This window comes from Microplitis demolitor, chromosome 8 (assembly GCF_026212275.2).
Source record: "Microplitis demolitor isolate Queensland-Clemson2020A chromosome 8, iyMicDemo2.1a, whole genome shotgun sequence".
NCBI classification, from domain to species: domain Eukaryota; kingdom Metazoa; phylum Arthropoda; class Insecta; order Hymenoptera; family Braconidae; genus Microplitis; species Microplitis demolitor.
Window position 1 is genome coordinate 1134159 of NC_068552.1, and position 18822 is coordinate 1152980.

General features: G+C 30.1%; 3 protein-coding genes across 3 annotated transcripts; 1 reads left to right on the forward strand and 2 right to left on the reverse strand.

Moving 5' to 3' along the window:
• Nucleotides 1-1202: 1202 nt before the first annotated feature.
• LOC103575893 (mitochondrial intermembrane space import and assembly protein 40-B) lies at nucleotides 1203-3651 on the reverse strand. The gene is made up of 2 exons (XM_008555881.3): nucleotides 3259-3651; nucleotides 1203-2347 (listed from the first exon to the last, which is right to left on the reverse strand). The coding sequence occupies exon 2, from the start codon at nucleotides 2140-2142 to the stop codon at nucleotides 1657-1659; it is 486 nt and encodes a 161-aa protein (XP_008554103.1). The 5' UTR covers nucleotides 2143-2347; nucleotides 3259-3651; the 3' UTR covers nucleotides 1203-1656.
• Nucleotides 3652-4321: 670 nt separating this feature from the next.
• LOC103575892 (28S ribosomal protein S5, mitochondrial) lies at nucleotides 4322-6451 on the forward strand. The gene is made up of 5 exons (XM_008555880.3): nucleotides 4322-4556; nucleotides 4632-4724; nucleotides 4881-5228; nucleotides 5318-5748; nucleotides 6011-6451. The coding sequence occupies exons 1-5, from the start codon at nucleotides 4484-4486 to the stop codon at nucleotides 6401-6403; spliced, it is 1338 nt and encodes a 445-aa protein (XP_008554102.1). The 5' UTR covers nucleotides 4322-4483; the 3' UTR covers nucleotides 6404-6451.
• Nucleotides 6452-6581: 130 nt separating this feature from the next.
• Nucleotides 6582-18378, reverse strand: LOC103575934 (beta-mannosidase). Its single transcript, XM_008555938.3, has 11 exons — nucleotides 18282-18378; nucleotides 17998-18200; nucleotides 17811-17886; nucleotides 17631-17746; nucleotides 16301-16795; nucleotides 14562-15506; nucleotides 14171-14483; nucleotides 13917-14006; nucleotides 11640-11744; nucleotides 9889-10643; nucleotides 6582-9115 (listed from the first exon to the last, which is right to left on the reverse strand). The coding sequence occupies exons 2-11, from the start codon at nucleotides 18007-18009 to the stop codon at nucleotides 7262-7264; spliced, it is 4761 nt and encodes a 1586-aa protein (XP_008554160.2). The 5' UTR covers nucleotides 18010-18200; nucleotides 18282-18378; the 3' UTR covers nucleotides 6582-7261.
• Nucleotides 18379-18822: the final 444 nt, after the last annotated feature.

Below are 18822 nucleotides of genomic sequence, written 5' to 3' on the forward strand. Positions count from 1 at the left end.
AAAAACAATTTTTTTTTTTAAATTTGTACATGAGAATAAACTTTTTTTTTTCTCACGAAAAATGCGATATTACTAAATGATTCATTCTGACTACGATGTCGCTTGAAAAGCCAATAGTATTTTACTTCAGACTACGTACACCATTTATAGAAACAAAAACCATCCTACTGCCACGTGTCTTGACATGCACAATTAAATGGTTTTCGGGTCAGTACATGGAGAAATTATTCTTGTTTGAGATGTTAGGGTATCATAGTAAAGCTGGACCATGTTGGCCACCTAACGGAAGTTGGAATAAGCAAGTGCAAAAATTACTGACCATAGTAAAGTTTAAGATGGTTACAATAATTTGCAATACTATTTTTTTTTACTGATATTTTTATTATCATAGAAGATATGGCATGAACTAATTTTTCTTATTTTCTTTTAATTATATATATGATAGTTATAGATATTTTGTGACAGAACAATTAAAATATTAATTTATTTAAAGAAAATAAATATGATCGTCTTTTTTTCCCGCGTAATTTAAATGTAATTCGAATGATATAAATAAATTTATTTATGTCGATACTTGGCAATAAAAAAAAGTTTTAAACTAAAAAAAGGCACAAATTTAAGTCAAGTCTTTTTCAACGATACCAAATTAAATAACACTAACTAATTTTATTATATAACAATCTTGTTCAAGGCTTGAGCAAGTCTGATCTCAAGTTTGATAGACGTTAGTGTCTCTTCCTACCTGTGTCTTACTGCTGATACTTGTGGCTATATTTCAATAGCAAGCCTTACACAAGAAATTCGTACCAGATTATAACTCAATTCTGAAGAGACTATACTTGATAATATCTGTGTATGGCTTGCTCAAAATCTGCTCAAGACTCAAAATAGATCTTGAGCCTTGAGCAAACCATGCGTAAGTTCCTGGTGCAAGAAATGCGCCAGAAACTTTTAAACTGCATCGTATCTAAGATATCTTCAATATTCTTGTGTACAATCTACCAGCATTCGTTTTTTATCCTGGGAACATCTTTCTGGAACTCCTTACCGCCGCATATTACTACAGCCTTAAGTATCGTGATTGTAATATTATCTCTCATGATATATTGAATCGCTCACTTTTAATTTTAGCTTAATTAAAAATAAATACAGAGATTATTGATAAAATTGATTGTTAAAAAGACTTATGAACAAATTATTCATTAAGATGTTAAAATTTATACACTTTGTAATTTTTTTATTTTTTTATATTTTCTCAAGGTCGTTAGGGGACAGTTCCATGATCAAATAAATATAAACATAAACATACAATGCCTTGAGCAAGTCATTCACAAATCTTGATGATTTCTTGTTACATGATCTTGCAAAAGACCCATACGTAGAAAAAGACAGTGACTAGGAGTCTCGTTCAAGGCACGCACTAGGATCTTGCTAAAGTATGTGTTACTTGGGTACCAGACACTTTAGTATTTAAGAAAACTAGCTCGCACTTAACAAACTATATAAAAGTTATCAATATAATGGATAGAACATTGAATTTATTTTGCTATAATGTTTTGTATAGGATTAAACAAATTTTTATTTTCAAAGTAAAAAAAAAAAACCTCTCACAATTATACTGAAAAATTTCCCCTATGAATACTAAATTTTCATTCCCTAATTATTTGTAACAGCTGGTGCTCGTTCATTGTCTGAATTTTTTGTAGGCATAGTTTGTTCCTCAATTGATTGGTTCATGGGCAGTCTACTCTGAAAATTGTTCTCATCATCTTGTTTTTTGGCTGCATTTATTTCTCCCTGTTCTTCCATATCTATGTCATCAATTTGACTGTCTTTGTTGCCATAGAGTGCAGGATATTCTGTCATACATGCCTGCATCACTTTAAATGCTTCATAACAATCTGAGCCCTTTGGTTCGGCGGTAGAATAATGGAAACAAGAGAAGGCATCTCTGAACTCTAAACCACAAGGCCCCGTGGCCATGCCTCCTAAACAAGGACAATTCCAATTGATTTCCCCATTAGGAAGTAATAAACCTGGGCCTGGATCTGGTTTAGGAAGTTGAATTTTACTTGGAGATGAATGGTCTTCTTTAGTAGCAAAAATTACTGTGTCTTTTCCTATTTTCTTTGTAATTGACATCGTGATACTTTTTTTTTTAATGCAAAATATTTATTATTTTCGCCGTTTAATAACGAGCCAGCAAATTTTATGGGAGTTTTTATATATAATTTCAAATATAAGAAATTATTTCAATTTACTTCCATAAATATGTACCACAAAATAAGTTTGCTCGTGAAACATTATAATGACATATAAAACAATTTCCTCGATTTTCAATTGATCCCTAAAAAAATAAATATCAGATTTCATTTCTTAATTCTAAAAATCTGAAGAATAACCTGACTAAAAAATCTAATTTGAAATGATTTGAAAAATCTAAATTATTTAATATTGTGTCATATCATAAAATCATAATTTGAAATAATTCAAAATAATTAAAAATTCTTAACTTCGAATTGTTTTAAGTCATAAAATTATGAACCAAAAATTGCGGTATTATTTTTTAATTTGATTTAATTAAAAATGATTCGGGAGTTCAAATTATTTCAAATCATTCTAAATCAGAAAATAATATTGCGTTATTTTTTTATTCCATTATTTAAAATGATTCATTCCAAAATTTATACTTGAAGGCAAAATAATTCAGACAATTTGGAATGATTCAAAATTATTTAGAGTTACGTAATCTCAAATCATTCCAAATTAGATTTCTTAATCAGTGATGACCTTCTAATCCTGGTTGAGAAAAGTGATTAGAAAAGATTTTTTAAAAAATTTGAATATTTTTTAATCTTTCTGAATTTTCAATAAAAATTAATTATTGCAAGTTATTCAAAACCTTTAATGATTTTAAATAGTTCAAAATCATGTTGTAATATGAGACCAAATTTATACTTAGTAATTTAAAAGTATTTGAAAATATTAACAAAAAAATTGTGTATTTTTGAATTTCAGTGTTATTTAGCTATAAAAAAAAATTGAAAGTATTTTAAAATTGTAATATTTTTGAATTCTTCTGTGATTTAGAACTTTTCAACAGGATTCAATGCTTACAAATTAGGAGGATTTAAAGTTTATAGAATTAACATTCTAATATAAAATTTCAAATTTTTGAATTTTTCTCTGACTAAAAGCTCTTGGAGAACCAGAATACAACAATAGTATAAAATTATATTAAATTAAAAAATAACCTACTGAAAATTTCGAATTGCAGGTTAGGTCACAATACAACTTTTATCATTCGACCTATTTTCTGTATGAATTATAAAAAATTATTAATTTCTTGCATGCGTTCGATTGAAAAAAATTTTTTCTAACAAGTTTGTGATAACTTTACAAAATATAAAAAATTTTCGGTTTAAAATACTATCACGATAAAGTATGCAAGAATCAAACTGGTTTGCAGGATCGATTTACATGGAGTTACATATTTAAAATTTAGGCGCAGCGTTATAAAGTCCCATGACTGATGTGTAACACAATGAAAATACCAACTGATGTATCCTGTGAGCAATTTGACAAAAAGTATGAAATTAAAGTTAGCCGAAATCTAATAATTTTTGAATTTTTTAAAAACGATAAATTATAAAAAATTAAAGTAAATTATTGTAATTGTTTCGATTTAAATAAAACCGCGTTTGCAAGTGTGCTCTGGGAATCTTAATGCGCATGCGTGAAAATAATTAATGAGTGAATGTAGCTGACAAGTGACAATTTTTTAAATTTTTGAGTAAATAAAAAATGTAAGTAGAATAAAAAATTAGAAATGCGTATTTAAATATTTTAAAAATCCGCGCATTTTTTATAATTTCATTTTAATTAATTTATTTATTTAAAATTTATGAATTGTCTGATGTCTGCTATATTCACACTCATGCAAGAAGTACTTCATTTTTTTCGACACTCAAAAATATAAAAAAATACGAACAAAAAATAATTTTGAACAAACAATTAAGAACTAACGACGAACAGACGATTTGTTAACAAATAAAATTTAAAAAATTGTTTTGTCACCGTCAACTTAAGCCAGCCACAAAAAAAATATTCAAAAAATTGCACTTATAGCTTTTTTAATTTTCTACATGCGCATATTTTTCATTTTTTTCCGTACTTTTGTTGAAAAAACACCAAAAATCTTAAATTGTCTGCTACCTTTAGAATTACAAAAAAGTTGTCAAGTTGACATCAACTGGAACATTAAATCATTGCTGTCAATTTGATGTCAAATTTAAGCAGTTTTCGGTCAAGGTAGCTATCAAAGAACTTTTTACTCGTGATAACTCTACATGTGGAGTATGATCACAGCCATGGTGTGATAGTGTTATTGTACGATCCATAACCGGTGCAATTGGGATATTTATGGTCTGGAGTTGAATATACACATGTTATTATATTTAATATAGTGAACTAATGATAAAAAATGGCACACAGATTATTAAAAATTTGTGTGACTTCCCTTCAAACTCCTTTTATCTCACGGGTTTTGAATTCAGGTTCCTTTTTTTTCTAAATAATCATCTCTTCTATTAAAAACATGTAGAGTTAATACTTTAATTTTCTTATTTCAGGAACTTCCTGTGGTACATTACAGTGTAAACCAGGATATTTACAATTTCTAAACCCACCTGTACATTTTCGAAATGCGACGTTTTTTAATCGATGTATGTATAAATTTATTTACCCGTCATAAATTAACAGGGATTAAGATTTATGTTCAAGCGAACATATACACAAATATGAAAACAAAAATATACAGACAAATACTGGAATTAGAAGAATTAATAAGACTATAAAACTGTAACTTATATCAATTTCAGATCCCGCTGATCGATTGTGGAAAAGTGCAACCAATGTTAGTAATGCTGGTAAAAAAAGAGGAAGAGCTAAATCGAGAAGAATGATAAAAAATTTAAACAGAGGTCAAGTGATTGGAGTTGGTAAGGTCAATATAGTTTGGCCAGGATTGAATGCTCCTGCGGTGAGAGGAAGAGAGCTGGTTCAGCAACAACAACTTCCAGAAAATCCTGAAAGAGAAAAACAAATTTTTAAGTTAAGAGATTCAATGCAAAGAAAAAGGAAGGTAAAGTTACACCCTTTAGAAAGAGGCTGGAGTGGTAGAAAGCCTGGTGGTAGGAGAATGGGACCACCAGATCCTATTGGGGATGGTTCGTATAAATTTATATGGGATTTAATAATACTAATTCAGTGTGAGCGGGTATATATTGTATTAATTACTGTATTCTTTTATTTATAGAAAAATTTGAGGGATTTGACTCAGTTATCTTGGAGTACAAATTGGTGACTGTTATGACTGGAAATATGGGAAGAAAACGAAGAGTGAGTTGTATGGTATTAACAGGAAATAAAAATGGGTTAGCAGGGGTTTCTGTAGCTAAAGCACCCGAAGGAAAGGCTGCATTAAGAATTGCGAAAAATCGTGCTGCGATGAAACTCATGTTTATTAACAGATGTAACGAACACACTGTTTACCATGACTTTTTCTGTCAGTTTGGAAAAACAAAAATTTACGTTACAAAAAAAAGTGAAGGGTACGGATTGCGGTGTCACAGAGCTATTAAAAGTTGCTGTGAGCTTATTGGGATAAAAGATTTACATGCTAAAGTCGAAGGATCTCACAATTTGCAACATATAATTAAAGCTTTTTTTATCGGTTTATTACAACAGGTATACCTATGATTTTTTGTTTATTTTAACTCGGATTCCATTATCTCGGAACTTTCCCTCAATCTTGACCCCCACTACGAGCTACGCTGTTTCCTACCCGATTCTATTTCTGTGCATGCTCATGTATGCTTCTTTCATGTAGATGAAATTCTAGGAAACGTCTGCTCCTTAGACTAACTGTCCGAGTTAATGAAATTCGACTGCATGTTGATAAATATCTTTTTAGAAAGTAAACTAAAAATATTTTTTCAATGAAATTTAGAAAACTCATGAACAATTGGCTGAAGAAAAAAAACTGCATTTAGTTGAATTTAGAGATGAAAACGACATTTTCCCAACTGTAGTGGCCTCTCCTACCCAAGTTAGGAAGTCAGAAGAAATACAGCCAGATGAAATCATGGACTTCACTCAGTACGTTTTGGGGGGTAAAGTAATATTAAGAAAAAAGAAGCATCCTCCTTTCTTTCATAGCTATCTTTCGTGGACGATCAGGAAGCGGAAGACGGCATGGTTGAGAAATAAAGATGAAGTTAGAACACGGTTATATGCAGAGCACGGAGAATTAAGGAGTTTCTATACCGATAAATATCCAGAAGCAAAACCTTCTCTATGGAACAAAAACTTGAAAGCTAAAGAGGAAGCTGAATTCGAATAAGTAAAGATTTTTAAGCACTGTTTGAATAAATTCGTACAATAAAATTAATTATTTACCTGTATAAAATAAATTATTACCAGGATTTTTATTCATTCTATAAAATTCAGTGGATAAAATTATAATTATTAATATTAAGTGTATATTTATTTATTACATAATTATAATTCTGATACAATGAACAAAGATTTTTTTTTATTTTATTTTCAATCGTAAGGTTTGATTTCTTTCGATCATATACAAAATAATTAATACATGCAGTGAAAAAGCTTAAATTTATAGTTTATAATTAAGGCATCTTTGACGAAATAAATCTAATGATTCTGATGACGTAATTTCAAATGGAATTGAGTTCCAAAAAGTACAACCTACTATAATAAAAGACTTTTGATAGCAAGCTGTATGTGCAAAGAGACCTGGTGTATCAGTTCGCAATGGATTTCTACGTGAAATTACATTAGATCTTTCCTTAAATTAAATCCTTTTTCTGGATTATTGGATTAAGTTTTACTGTTCAATCAACAGGTAGAGACACCTGTGAGCAGTTGAAAACATAAATTTTGTGAGGTTAGGTGCTGGGCCACATTAACCTTGCCATTAACAAAATTGTTTGTAAATATTTGAAATTTTTACCATAACCAATGAAAAATTTTTCAATTTTTTAAATTACGAAATTTGTAAGTAAAATTACTGCACGATGAATTCGATCTACTTGATACTCGGTGCTGTTTTCATAGTTTTAGTAATTTTGATTATTTTAGAAATTTATAATCATTATGAAATTTACTTTTTGGTGTAAGCTTCATTTTAATTTATGCTTAGATACCCATTATAATTTTAATTAAATATAAATATGTTTATTCAGAGAGTGAGGCAGTCGATGCAAATTGTATTGAGCGGCTGTGGGGTCTCATATATTTGAGCTAAACTAACAACTTTTACGTGGCGAATAAATTTCGTCAAGTCAAATGATAAATTGCCCGGATAAAACTTAACTTCTTTCACGCTTTTCAACACATGGAAGCCGTTTTCTGAAAATCTTCCAGGAAGATAACCTGGAAAATCGAACCATACAAACAGTTGAATGCAACGGGATTGAATCGTAGCAGCGTAATCAGTAGAATTGAAAGAAACGGTCATTTCACACGCTGGTAAATCAAAATTTTTTGGAGAAGAAGGATAGAGATAATTAGCAGGCGCTACTAGTTCCCCGAATTCGTTTTTCAAATAAAATTCAACGATACATTTCTTCTTTGCTTCATAAAAAGTGTCGCCGCAAGTCGCAATCTTAAGAACCTCCTCAAGGTTTATCATCATCAATTCATAGGCCGCATTTGCTTCAATCGTAACGTTATCGAATTTCTGAGTGAAAATATCCGACCCGGTTTCCCAAATTTTGTGGACGTTAATCTCGACTGAACAATTGAATCTTGGATGTAATTCGTCAGAAACAATGAAAATTGTTAGGTCGTCAATCGGTGATAATCTTGGGCTAATGATGATCCGAGCGAAGAAATCCTTGGCATAATTATGAAGTATCTTCCAACGACCTCCGTCGTCAATCGACGACCACGAAGGTGCGGGCCAGACGTCATTCAGTTGCCAATAAAGCGCACCCATTGTTTTGCCTTCGCCAGAATCGTTGACGTGACTCTTTGCTTGACGGTATGACTCTGTCTGTACCTTCACAGATTGCGCTTGATTTATTTGACTCAAATATATGTAATTTTCAAAATCTTGGAGCGGATCATTGCTTTGAGGAAGTCTGAAGTTTTTTTCTATCAACGACGTCATGAGCTCATTTCCACCGGGTAAATGTTGACGATGTTCTAAAAATTCAGAATTTAAACTTAAATCTTTTAAACTTTCCGCCATAGATTTTAAGGCGTAAATTGATGGTAGTGATTGAAACCCATATTCTGATGAAAATCGAGGTTTGGGATAAATATTAATGTCCCAGCCATTAGATAAATAATTGTAATAATGAATATCTCCATAGAGAGGCGAATATGGATCTGTTCCGATCCATCCGTTCTGATCTGCCCAGGCTCCATTGCTTGGACTTGATACGACAAAAGGGCGAGTGAAATCCAACTTCTCGACTTCGAATTTAATTACAGTTACGTACAGTTCAATATAATCACTTTTATAAACTGGTTTTGATCCAGTACCATACCAGTTACCATATAACGCTGCTTCATTTTCATTATTCCCTGCCCAGATGACGATTGATGGGTGAGATTTAAGTCTCCAGACATTTTGTTTCACTTCCTCTCTTACAGAATTCAAAAACTCTGGAGTAGTTGGATACATGGCGCAAGCGAACATGAAATCTTGCCAGATCATCAGACCTAATTCGTCAGCTAAGTCATAAAAAAAATCCGACTCGTATACTCCGCCTCCCCACACTCGAAGCATGTTCATATTGACTTGTTTCGCAGACTCCAGAAGATATCTTACGTAGGTTCGGTTCGATGATTTACTAGGGTAGATATTTGTCGGTATGAAATTACTGCCTTTTGCGAAAATTGGAATGTTGTTGATGCGAAAATAGAAACTTAGACCTTTTGTTAAAGGCTCTTGCACTAGTTCTACTGTTCTGAAACCAATACGCTTTTTACGAATTTGTGTGCCGCTTTCTGTTTTTAACTTTGTTGTTATATTATAAAGAATTTGAGAACCATATCCATTTGGCCACCAACGCAGAATATCAGCCTAAAATGATAATTAAATGATTGTTTCAAATTCTACCCTGGTGGATCCAAATTACCGTAATTTACTGCATTTGACCGTAATTGACTGAAAAAGGCGGTGTTTTACAGTAAAATACGGTAAACGTGCAGTATTTTACGGCAAAATTGGGTTCCAGATTTGAAAAAAAAAATTGAAAACGATCTAAAATGTTAATCCTTGATCAGAGAAGGAATCAAATAGTATTGAAAAGAATTTGAATTTCATCATTTTGAATGGTTTTCATTTTCTTTCTTAATCAGGGTTATTTCGCATCAAGAGCGCGTATTTTTACCGTAAATTTGAAATAAGTAAACAGTAATTAACCGCAAAATTTCGGTGTCTTGCATTGCAAAAACTGTAAAAATAGAATATACAGTACTTATGGTAAAAATTCCAAACATTATCGTAATTTACCGTAAGTAGAATACTGTATATTACTGTAAATTACCGTAATTCGTATCCGACAGGAAATGCAATACTTTAGGGTAAAATACCCTCGGCTTGTCGCTATTTTACGATAAATTACCACTTTTTGCCATAAAATACCATAATTACGGCAAATTACCATGATTCGGATCCACCAGAGCATATTCATTAAAGAAATATATCTTTTCCTCTGCTCGAAAAACCAAATTTTTTATAGATTATAACTTATTTTTCGTTTTAATGACTACGAATCATAAATTATAAGTATTAATGGAATTATGATTTTTCGGCGACAAAGAAATACTTCCTATGCAATAAATTTATTGTACCTCACGAACGTCTAATGATACAGAATGTGTTTGATTGTTCATCACTTCAATTTTAGTTGAATTGATAACATAAGAATCGTTAATCTTTAAAATTACTGATAATTCACATTGAATAGGATACTTTGGATTTTGCGCAGTTTCAAGAAGCACAGTAGCGTAAATTTTCCAGTTCGTATCATTAACTTGATATAAATCTATCGTATGATCTATAATTACAACATCATTGACAACTACAAGCTCGACATCACGCCAAATTCCACTGGAAGGAATAGCGGGACCCCAGTCCCAACCAAAGCTTGCTTGCATTTTACGTATATGGTTAACATGACATTCGCCATGATATGTTTTCGGAACACATTTCGGATAAACTATATAATCTTTACTATGATTATCATACATAGCATTTGCAAACTTTATAGGAGATTCAATGGTTACCATTAATTTATTATTTGAATTCGTATCATTAACTATGTAGTCTTTGATGTCGAAAACATATCGTGTGAACATATTATCAGTTTTTCCTACTTCGTGATCATTAAGTTTGATTTTTGCGAAAGTGTCGATCCCATGAAAAATAATTAGAAGTCTCTGGGCTTGAAGCATTTTCGATGTTGAAGGGAATTTATTTTCACACAGAAAAGTGCTGTTTGCGATCCATCGGTTTTTGACATCATTCGCGTCAGAAAATGTATTGTTAATGTAATGTTGCTCTTCAAGAAAAGTGTAAGATTCAACAGGAATCGTAACAAAAGAACCTTTAGGAATAATTTAAATTAATGCATTAATTTAAATTTGAATGATTTTACAAATATTTATCAAAAATTTATCCAATTTACAAATTCTAAAAGTAATCATCATACTGTAAACAGAAAAAAGAGATTTTTGACGGAAAAAGTAGTTTCAAAATGAAATGAAAATAAAAATTTCCTTATAACTCTGGCGAATTCGAATGACGGTAGTTTACCTCAGTTTTCCGTAATTTACCGTAGAATACGACATTCCTACGGCAAATATGCGGTAATTTGCAGTACTTTATAGTAAACTACGATAATTTACCCTGATTCGCGGTATTTTTACCGTAAGCGCCGTATCTTTTTGTTTTTACAGTGCAATATTTTACTTTACGGTAAATTATCATCCTTTTACTGCAAAATTACTGTAAAAAGACCACACTTTTACCGTAAAAACTCGTATTTTGCCGTAAATTACCAGAATGTTTCTGAATACCGTAAAATACGATTATCACTGGAATTTACGATAATTCGAATCCGCCAGGGCTAGTTTAATTATAAATATTTAAACTGTAAGCACATGGAACTTTGGAAAATATACAAAGCTCCACTTATAGACCATTACCAAAAATGCCCTGTTTCAAGTTTGGTAGATCAGCATAATAAAATTTTCTATATTTTTTATGATCATTTCTGGAAGTTTTGAGTCTCAGTTTTCTCCGCGTATACAAGATATAATTTTTATTCGTTTTTTTCTTTCTTTAATTTACAAAGAAAATTCTATTCAGTTTAGAAAATGAATAAAAAAATTACTTCTAATAAAATTGTACTCAAAATTATTTTATCACTATCATAATAACTTTTAAAAAAAATTATTAATTAACAATTAAGTGAACTGATTTTTTCTTAGCCATTGTATTAAAATAAATAATTTATAGGCATCGAATTTATAAAAAATAAATTGGAAATTGACAAACACTAATAAAATTATTTATATATATACATGTTTAATGAACTTACCAAAATTATTTACATTTGCATACCACTGAAAATTCAAGTCACTACACATTAAGTGCGTAACAATATCGAAAATTAACAACAATTGTAAATATTTCATTTTAAACCAATGTTATATTATTGCCTGAGGAGTATAAATATAAACAGGGAAATTTTCGAGCTACTGCAGTTGTTCTTTACAAGCTAACCTTGAAGACATCGCTTTCAATCTGGTCATCATTCTAGAGATAACTTATCTCTCATATTCTAGTTGACCAGTACAAATATTAAATGTCATAAATATTTTATGCTTAAAAAAATATTTTCATGATTGAATTTTAATGAAGAGGGAATTAGTATTGTAATACTACTTTTCTGATTATTGTGCAGTTGCTTTCACAGATATGCCTAATGTGTTAAATATGCAATTACAGCATTCTTTTGATGCATGTGTTAAATATATTCTAGGTATAAGTAAACATCAACATATATCAAGTTATAGGCGATAATTAGGCTGGCTATCTATTGAGAATAGGAGGTTATACCTAATTGGTACCTTAATTTAAAAGTATCTATACCTAGGCAACAAAGGGTTTTTTGAGAATAAACTAATATTAAAGAATGAGACGTATTTATTAAGAGTAGATCCAAATAAAACTAACTCATAGATACCACCATACCATAGTAATTATTATCAGGTCATTTCTGATAACAGGTATTAAATTTTGGAATTCGCTGCCTAAAAATATAACATCAGCCTATAGTTAAAAATCGACAATGTATGCTACTAAATTAATTTTAATGATGGTCCTGATTTAAAAATGCAATTCATAACGATTAGAAATGATTCAAAACAATTCAATTTTGGTATTTTGTATAGATATTAGGGTGTTAAAAAAAAGAACAATTTTTTTTTTATGGTATCCAAAAATTGAAATTATAACTAAAAATAAAAATTTTGGTACCAATCCGGGCTCTTAATAATGAACTCCAATTTTTTAAGAGCTTGACATTGAAATGAAAATAACTTGTCAACAATGTGGAATTTCGAAAAACTTTATTCGTAATAATTTGTAAGGAATAAAATTATCTACAAAAAGTTACAATGACATTTTTCAATAAGACTGATAGTTTCGCCGGAAAAGTAAAAAAATCTCAAAATTTATTATAAATTTGACTTAAAGCTTAAATAATTTTTGAACAATCGGATTTATCAAAAAATGATAAGAGATTTTTTTTGTAGAGGGTTTTCATTTCCTACAAAAACATTTATTGTGCATAAAAATCCGTCGATTAGTTTGTGAGTTAGAAAATTCTGAAAAAAAAATTTGATAACAAAATTTTGGGATACCATAATTTTTTTTTTTTTTTTTTTTTTTTTAAATACCCTAATTGATATACATTCAATTTTGAGTAAATCATTTTATTTAATCAGAGGTATGTTTCTTTTGTAAAATGACTATAAAGGATACTCCTAGAGTCAGTATTATTTATACTTATTTTACACTTTTTGGTCAGAAATTTGTACTTTTATGGTTGTTTACAAATAAATTAATAACTAAATAAATGTTTCTTTTTTATTCAATTGTAGCAATCGTTTTTTTTCTTTTGTATAAATTTTTTTATTAGTAATGAGTAATTAAAAAACATTTTATTTTAATTAAAAAAAAATGTAAATTATACTCAATATATTCTATTTAACGTTGGTCTTTTCAAGTTTAACAGAATAATCATAACTTCAGGAAGTTATCAATGAAAATTCTTTACAACTAATATGACAGTATTATATATTAATAATATATTTAATGATATAATTAATAATAAAAATAAGTAATTATAATTAATAATAATGATAAGGCGCAGAGAATACAAAATGATATTAAAAACATAATAGTTAAATAAAATGAAAAACAGACTTATCGCTTACTTTGTGAGCCAGCCACTGGAAAAAAATACTTTTATAAATAATTAAAACCTCTTTCTTTAACGTAATAAATGTAAGGCAACTGGAATGAAAAAATTCATTCGAAAGAAAAGGTCATTTCTCGGATAACAGTCGAGATTAAATTATAATTCAAATACCAATCAGAATACACTTTAAAATTTTTTATTTAAAACAGGAACTAAAAGAATTTTTTTATATCAACTTATTCTATAGAGGCATTTTTATTTAAAGCAAAATTTTAAGGCAGTATTTTTAAATGCATACAATAAAAGCTGATACTTTTTTATGTATGCACCTAAAAATATGAATGAAAGGTGTTCCAATATTTTAAATGTTTTGTAACGACCGACTTACTCAACGTTTTCTTTTTCGAGTTGACTGATCAGATGTTGATTCTGCAGACTTAATTGTAGTGATATTTGTTACTTTTTTATCTTTTACAGTGACTAGAAATAAATTTGTATTGAAACACTTTTAAATAAAAATAGTATATTGTGTGACAAGGGATGAAACTATTTCAGACCAGGGTGTTGGCTGACATCACCTCGTCTGAAATCGTGTTTTATCCTGTTACACGATGCTGGTACAATGAATTATAAACAAAAATTACCTTGGTCATCAAAATTTTTCTCACATTCATAAGAACAATGTTTTTCAAACATTTTTGGATCACGTGTCTCAAATTTTTGACATTGTTGACACGACAGTACCTTTTGAGATAGCAGAGCTTTCCCGAGTTCAGCATCTGCTTTATTCTGATTGATACTTTCCTGATGTATACTATCAGACATTGTGGCGCATTCATCAGCATGAGTCTCAATTTCATTTGGAGTAAAGTACTTATTACAAAGCGGGCATTCGACGTTCCCTTTAGTAGACTTACTCTGGTTATCTTCATCCGAAGTTATAATTTCTTCGCTAACCTATAATAATATTTATTGTTATATTAATACTAATAACAAAATAAATTTTTTTTTTATTTTAACAAGTTTTATTCGAACCATATTAAGTGACTCTTTATCTGGACTGTCGAGTATTATGTGTTTATTCTGTAAGTCTTGAGATTCCAATTCGTTTCTCGAAGACGACCATTTAGACTTGGCTTTCAAATTTTGGTATTTACTTTTCTGATTTTGTTCTTTTTTTTCTTCCATCTCACGTTTCAATGACATCGCAGCTGCATCTTTAAGCCGAGCCTGCAGCCGCTCTTCTTGCTCACGTTCTTTTTTAGCCATTAACATTCTCTTCCATTTTTCATCTTCTTCTTCCTTTTTCTCTTCAAGACTTTTGTGTTGCTGCAAATATGCATTCGATTTGTTTAAGCGGTCGGTAGTTTTCTCGCATGGTTGAGAACTTGGTACCACTTCATCTTCATCATCCGTTATCATGGATTCTATTTCAATGGGATTTAAACCTCTAGATACTTTATTTGGTACTTGATCTTTTTTACTGTTTAAAGGAGACGCGTTTTCTTTCCTTGATTGATAATTATTTGAAATTTCCCTCACGGGCTTTGGCGAACTCGATGATTGACTTGGTACGTTAGATTTTTTTAATTGACAAAGCTCAGGGTATTCTGGAGTTGGAGACTTTGCTAACCGTTTGCGTGGATTCGACTGAACTTCGGGATCAATTGAATTTGTCCGAAGCAAATTATTTTCTTGTTCTGTACTAGGTTCTTGTGATTGCTGTTTTTTCGCCTTATTAGTAACACGTCTCTTTATTGGCGGTCTAGAAACGAAAGTTGTTTTTTTACGCTTTTGGAGTAAATATTCATCATCATCGTCATCCTCATCGAAATTTGATTCATTATTTTTTGAAGCAACTCGTGGTCGGAGTCCAGCATAAGCAGATGTTCTTTCCGTATTTTTCGGTTCAAATATTTCAAGATCTTCATCTGACGGCACATAAGGTTTCTTATCCAAGCTTCCATTAGCTGTCTCTACCTACGAAAACGATAAGAATAGGATATTAGATAACATTAATGAACTCACACGTTAGAAATAACTGAATCTTTCTTTTTTAATATTCAATATTTATTAACCACTACTGCTAAGTACAGACTTTATAGTGTTACTTAAAACACTTTTATAGTATACAAAATAAAAGTATTGGACCCTACTGATAATTTCAGACCAAATAAAAGAACAATATAATTCTTAGTAGCATTGTCTTAAGCAAGTTTTTTTATAAAAGATTTAAACAAGACAAAGATGTTCATCAGTATATTTGCCAAAGATTTCATCAAGTCTTGCTGAAGATTCTTCTCCACTTACGCAAATCTGTAGAAGTCTGCAGCGATTTTTAACCAATATACGAACTAAATAACAATTTCCGGTTAGAGTTGCTGCAAATTTTTTACCCAGTGACGCTCATTTAAATTTAGTGCTACAAATTAATAATGTTACCACTCGATAAAATTATATCGAACATTGGGCGACACTGAATTTACTATACTAATGCTGAATAGACGACTCACGAAGTCACGAAGAAGGCAGCCATGTCCAGGTATCAAACAATTCTGCAGCAAGTCTGAGCTGATGGATATTCAGCAAGTATGACTACACGCAAAAAATTTTTGAGTAAAAATATATGTAAGGTACCGGCGGGTAATAAGACTTCCTTAAGAATGCTACTAGGAAATATATATATATAATAATAATAATAATGTAGATATGTAGCATATAATTAATCAGTGATTGCCACGATAGACGATAGATTGCTCAAAGGAGTTACCCACCTTAATGGGTGACCCCCATTGAATTTCATCACAGTCCGATTTAGAATTATAACTATGCCACATAATTGCCATTTTATTTAGAGTTGCACGCTGCTTATCTAAGGTTTCATTTAAAATATGCGGAATTCCATTGTTCGTATCAAATTTTTGTCGAAATTTTGTCGAGAGTTTCGATTTTGAGGGAACATCATCCAGTATTTTACAGTCTGAAAATCGAGAACTATCTTCTGGATTATTCGTACTAGCCGACGCTTTTGACTTATGAGGATCTGATAAGCGAGAGCAGTTCAACTCTCTGTCTTCATCAGGACTCGGAGATCGAGGACGTGGGTGCAATGGTGGTTTTTGATCTGTTTTATTATGGAATCCCTTATGATTCTCCGTCGACAATTCTTGGTCATCAGTTTCGACTTCCTGATTTGAATCTTGACTTTTCTTTTTTTTTGGCGTATAATCAAACAATGACAATGATGACTGAGATGAATCATTCAATTCCTAAATGAAAAATAAATAATAAGTATTGTGAAAATTTGATTCGGACTAAAAGTCAAGTTAACTCTGATTAAAAATACTCATTGAAAAGGATTGAAAATTATTTAAATTCTTTTCAATCTATACGGAGGTTTTGGAAAGTATTGAATGGAATTGAAATTTTGATCATTTGAATACTTTGTAATTCTTAAAATGGAATTCAAAAGTATTGGAAGAATTCAATCTTTCATCATTCCAATGCCTTCCAATATGGAATTATTTTGGTATTGAGGACTCAGAAAGATTCAAAAATGTCAATTCATTTTAATTCTTTTCAATTCTACACTCAATCCGAAGAATCGAACTATTTTGGTATTAAGAAGGATTCAAAAAGATTAAAAAATGTCAATTAATTTAAATCTTTTTCAATCTCACTCTTAACCCGAAATGTGAAATTATTTTGTTATTGAAAAGTATTCAGAAAAATTGAAAATTTAAATTCATTTGAGTCTTTTTCAATCCCACTCTTAACCCGAAATATGGAACTATTTTGGTATTGAGAAAGATTGAAAACTGTCAATTCAATTGAATCTTTTTCAATCCAAGTCTTAACCCGAAACGTGGACCTATTTTGGTATTGAGAATGATTGAAAATATCAATTCTTTCGAATCTTTCTCAATTCCTCGGAAGTTTAGAAATTCTTATATTATTTTGGATTCAGTATGATTGAAAAGTATTAAACTTATGTCCAGATGAAATCCTTGGGGTATAGAAAGTATTCAAAAGTATCCCTCATCTTTTTCAATCCTTTTCAATGAGTATTTTTAATCAGAGAAAGGAAATTTTTGATAAAATTACAGGTTGTGATGAAAATGTAATTGAATTTTCCTCGACTGATTGTTTTGAATTATCGATAACTGTAAGAGTGTCTTTCATTTCTTTAAAAGACATTCCCTCTTCATACATGCCCAGTTCTATGAAAAATTTCATAATTAAATTAAAATTAAAGTATTAAATTAATATATATGAAATGCGTACCCGAGAGTTGTTTTTTCATCATTTCATGACCAGATTCGCTGCGATCATTTAGGCCGCTTCTAGTTTTATTTGCAACCTGAAAATTTAAAATGAATATTAAAGTATTTTTTTTTTACCCACATGACAGCGCGCGCCATTTAACGTAATAAATAATTATATTTATATGATGTCGCATATAAATACTTACTGCGAGATCCATAGTGAAATATTTTATTCATTTGTTGTGTAATTGCTTAGTTGTAAAAAATAATAATTTTTATCTCCAACGAAGTATAAAAATTTGAATCGCAGTAAAAAAATAAAATATTTTAGAGGCTATTATGATATTTTGTTTACTTAATTTACTGTTTATCAATCAGCTGGACATTTGAGACTTTCAATTCCAATTACCTGTGGGTTGTAAAAAAAGTAATATAATTTAAATTGTGTTTGCATAAAAATTAACTTATAACGATAAATAGGAGAACTAACTGTAAATATTTAGGAAATAAATATTTAGATGAGTTAAAATTATGGCTGCATTTATTTTTATGTTGGCCGCGTTGAGAACTAGGAGCGTCACATGATGAGTGTGAATGTGGCTGACAAGAATAATTTTTTTCAAATAATTGCACCTGTAGTTTCAATTTTCTACACAAGTGTATTTTTAGATTTTTTTTTGTTATCGGTTTAAAAGAAATTCAAAAATTTCTAATTGTCTGCTAACTTCAGGATCATTGGCGGCAATTTTTAAAATTTTTAAATAAATAAATAAAAGAGTAGGATAAGAAATAAAAAATGCGTATTTGGATAATTTTTAAATTTGCCCGCGCATTTTTTTGAATTTCATTGTTTCAATTAATTAGTTTATTTATTTGAAATTTTTGAATTGTCTTATATTTGCTACATTCTTTTATTTCATAGTCCTCGATAGTGCATTTACAACTATGCCATAAATAATCTTATCAGAAATAAAATTATCCAAAGTCTGCAATAAGATGTCAACTTTATAAAATTCTCGCTCCAAAAAATG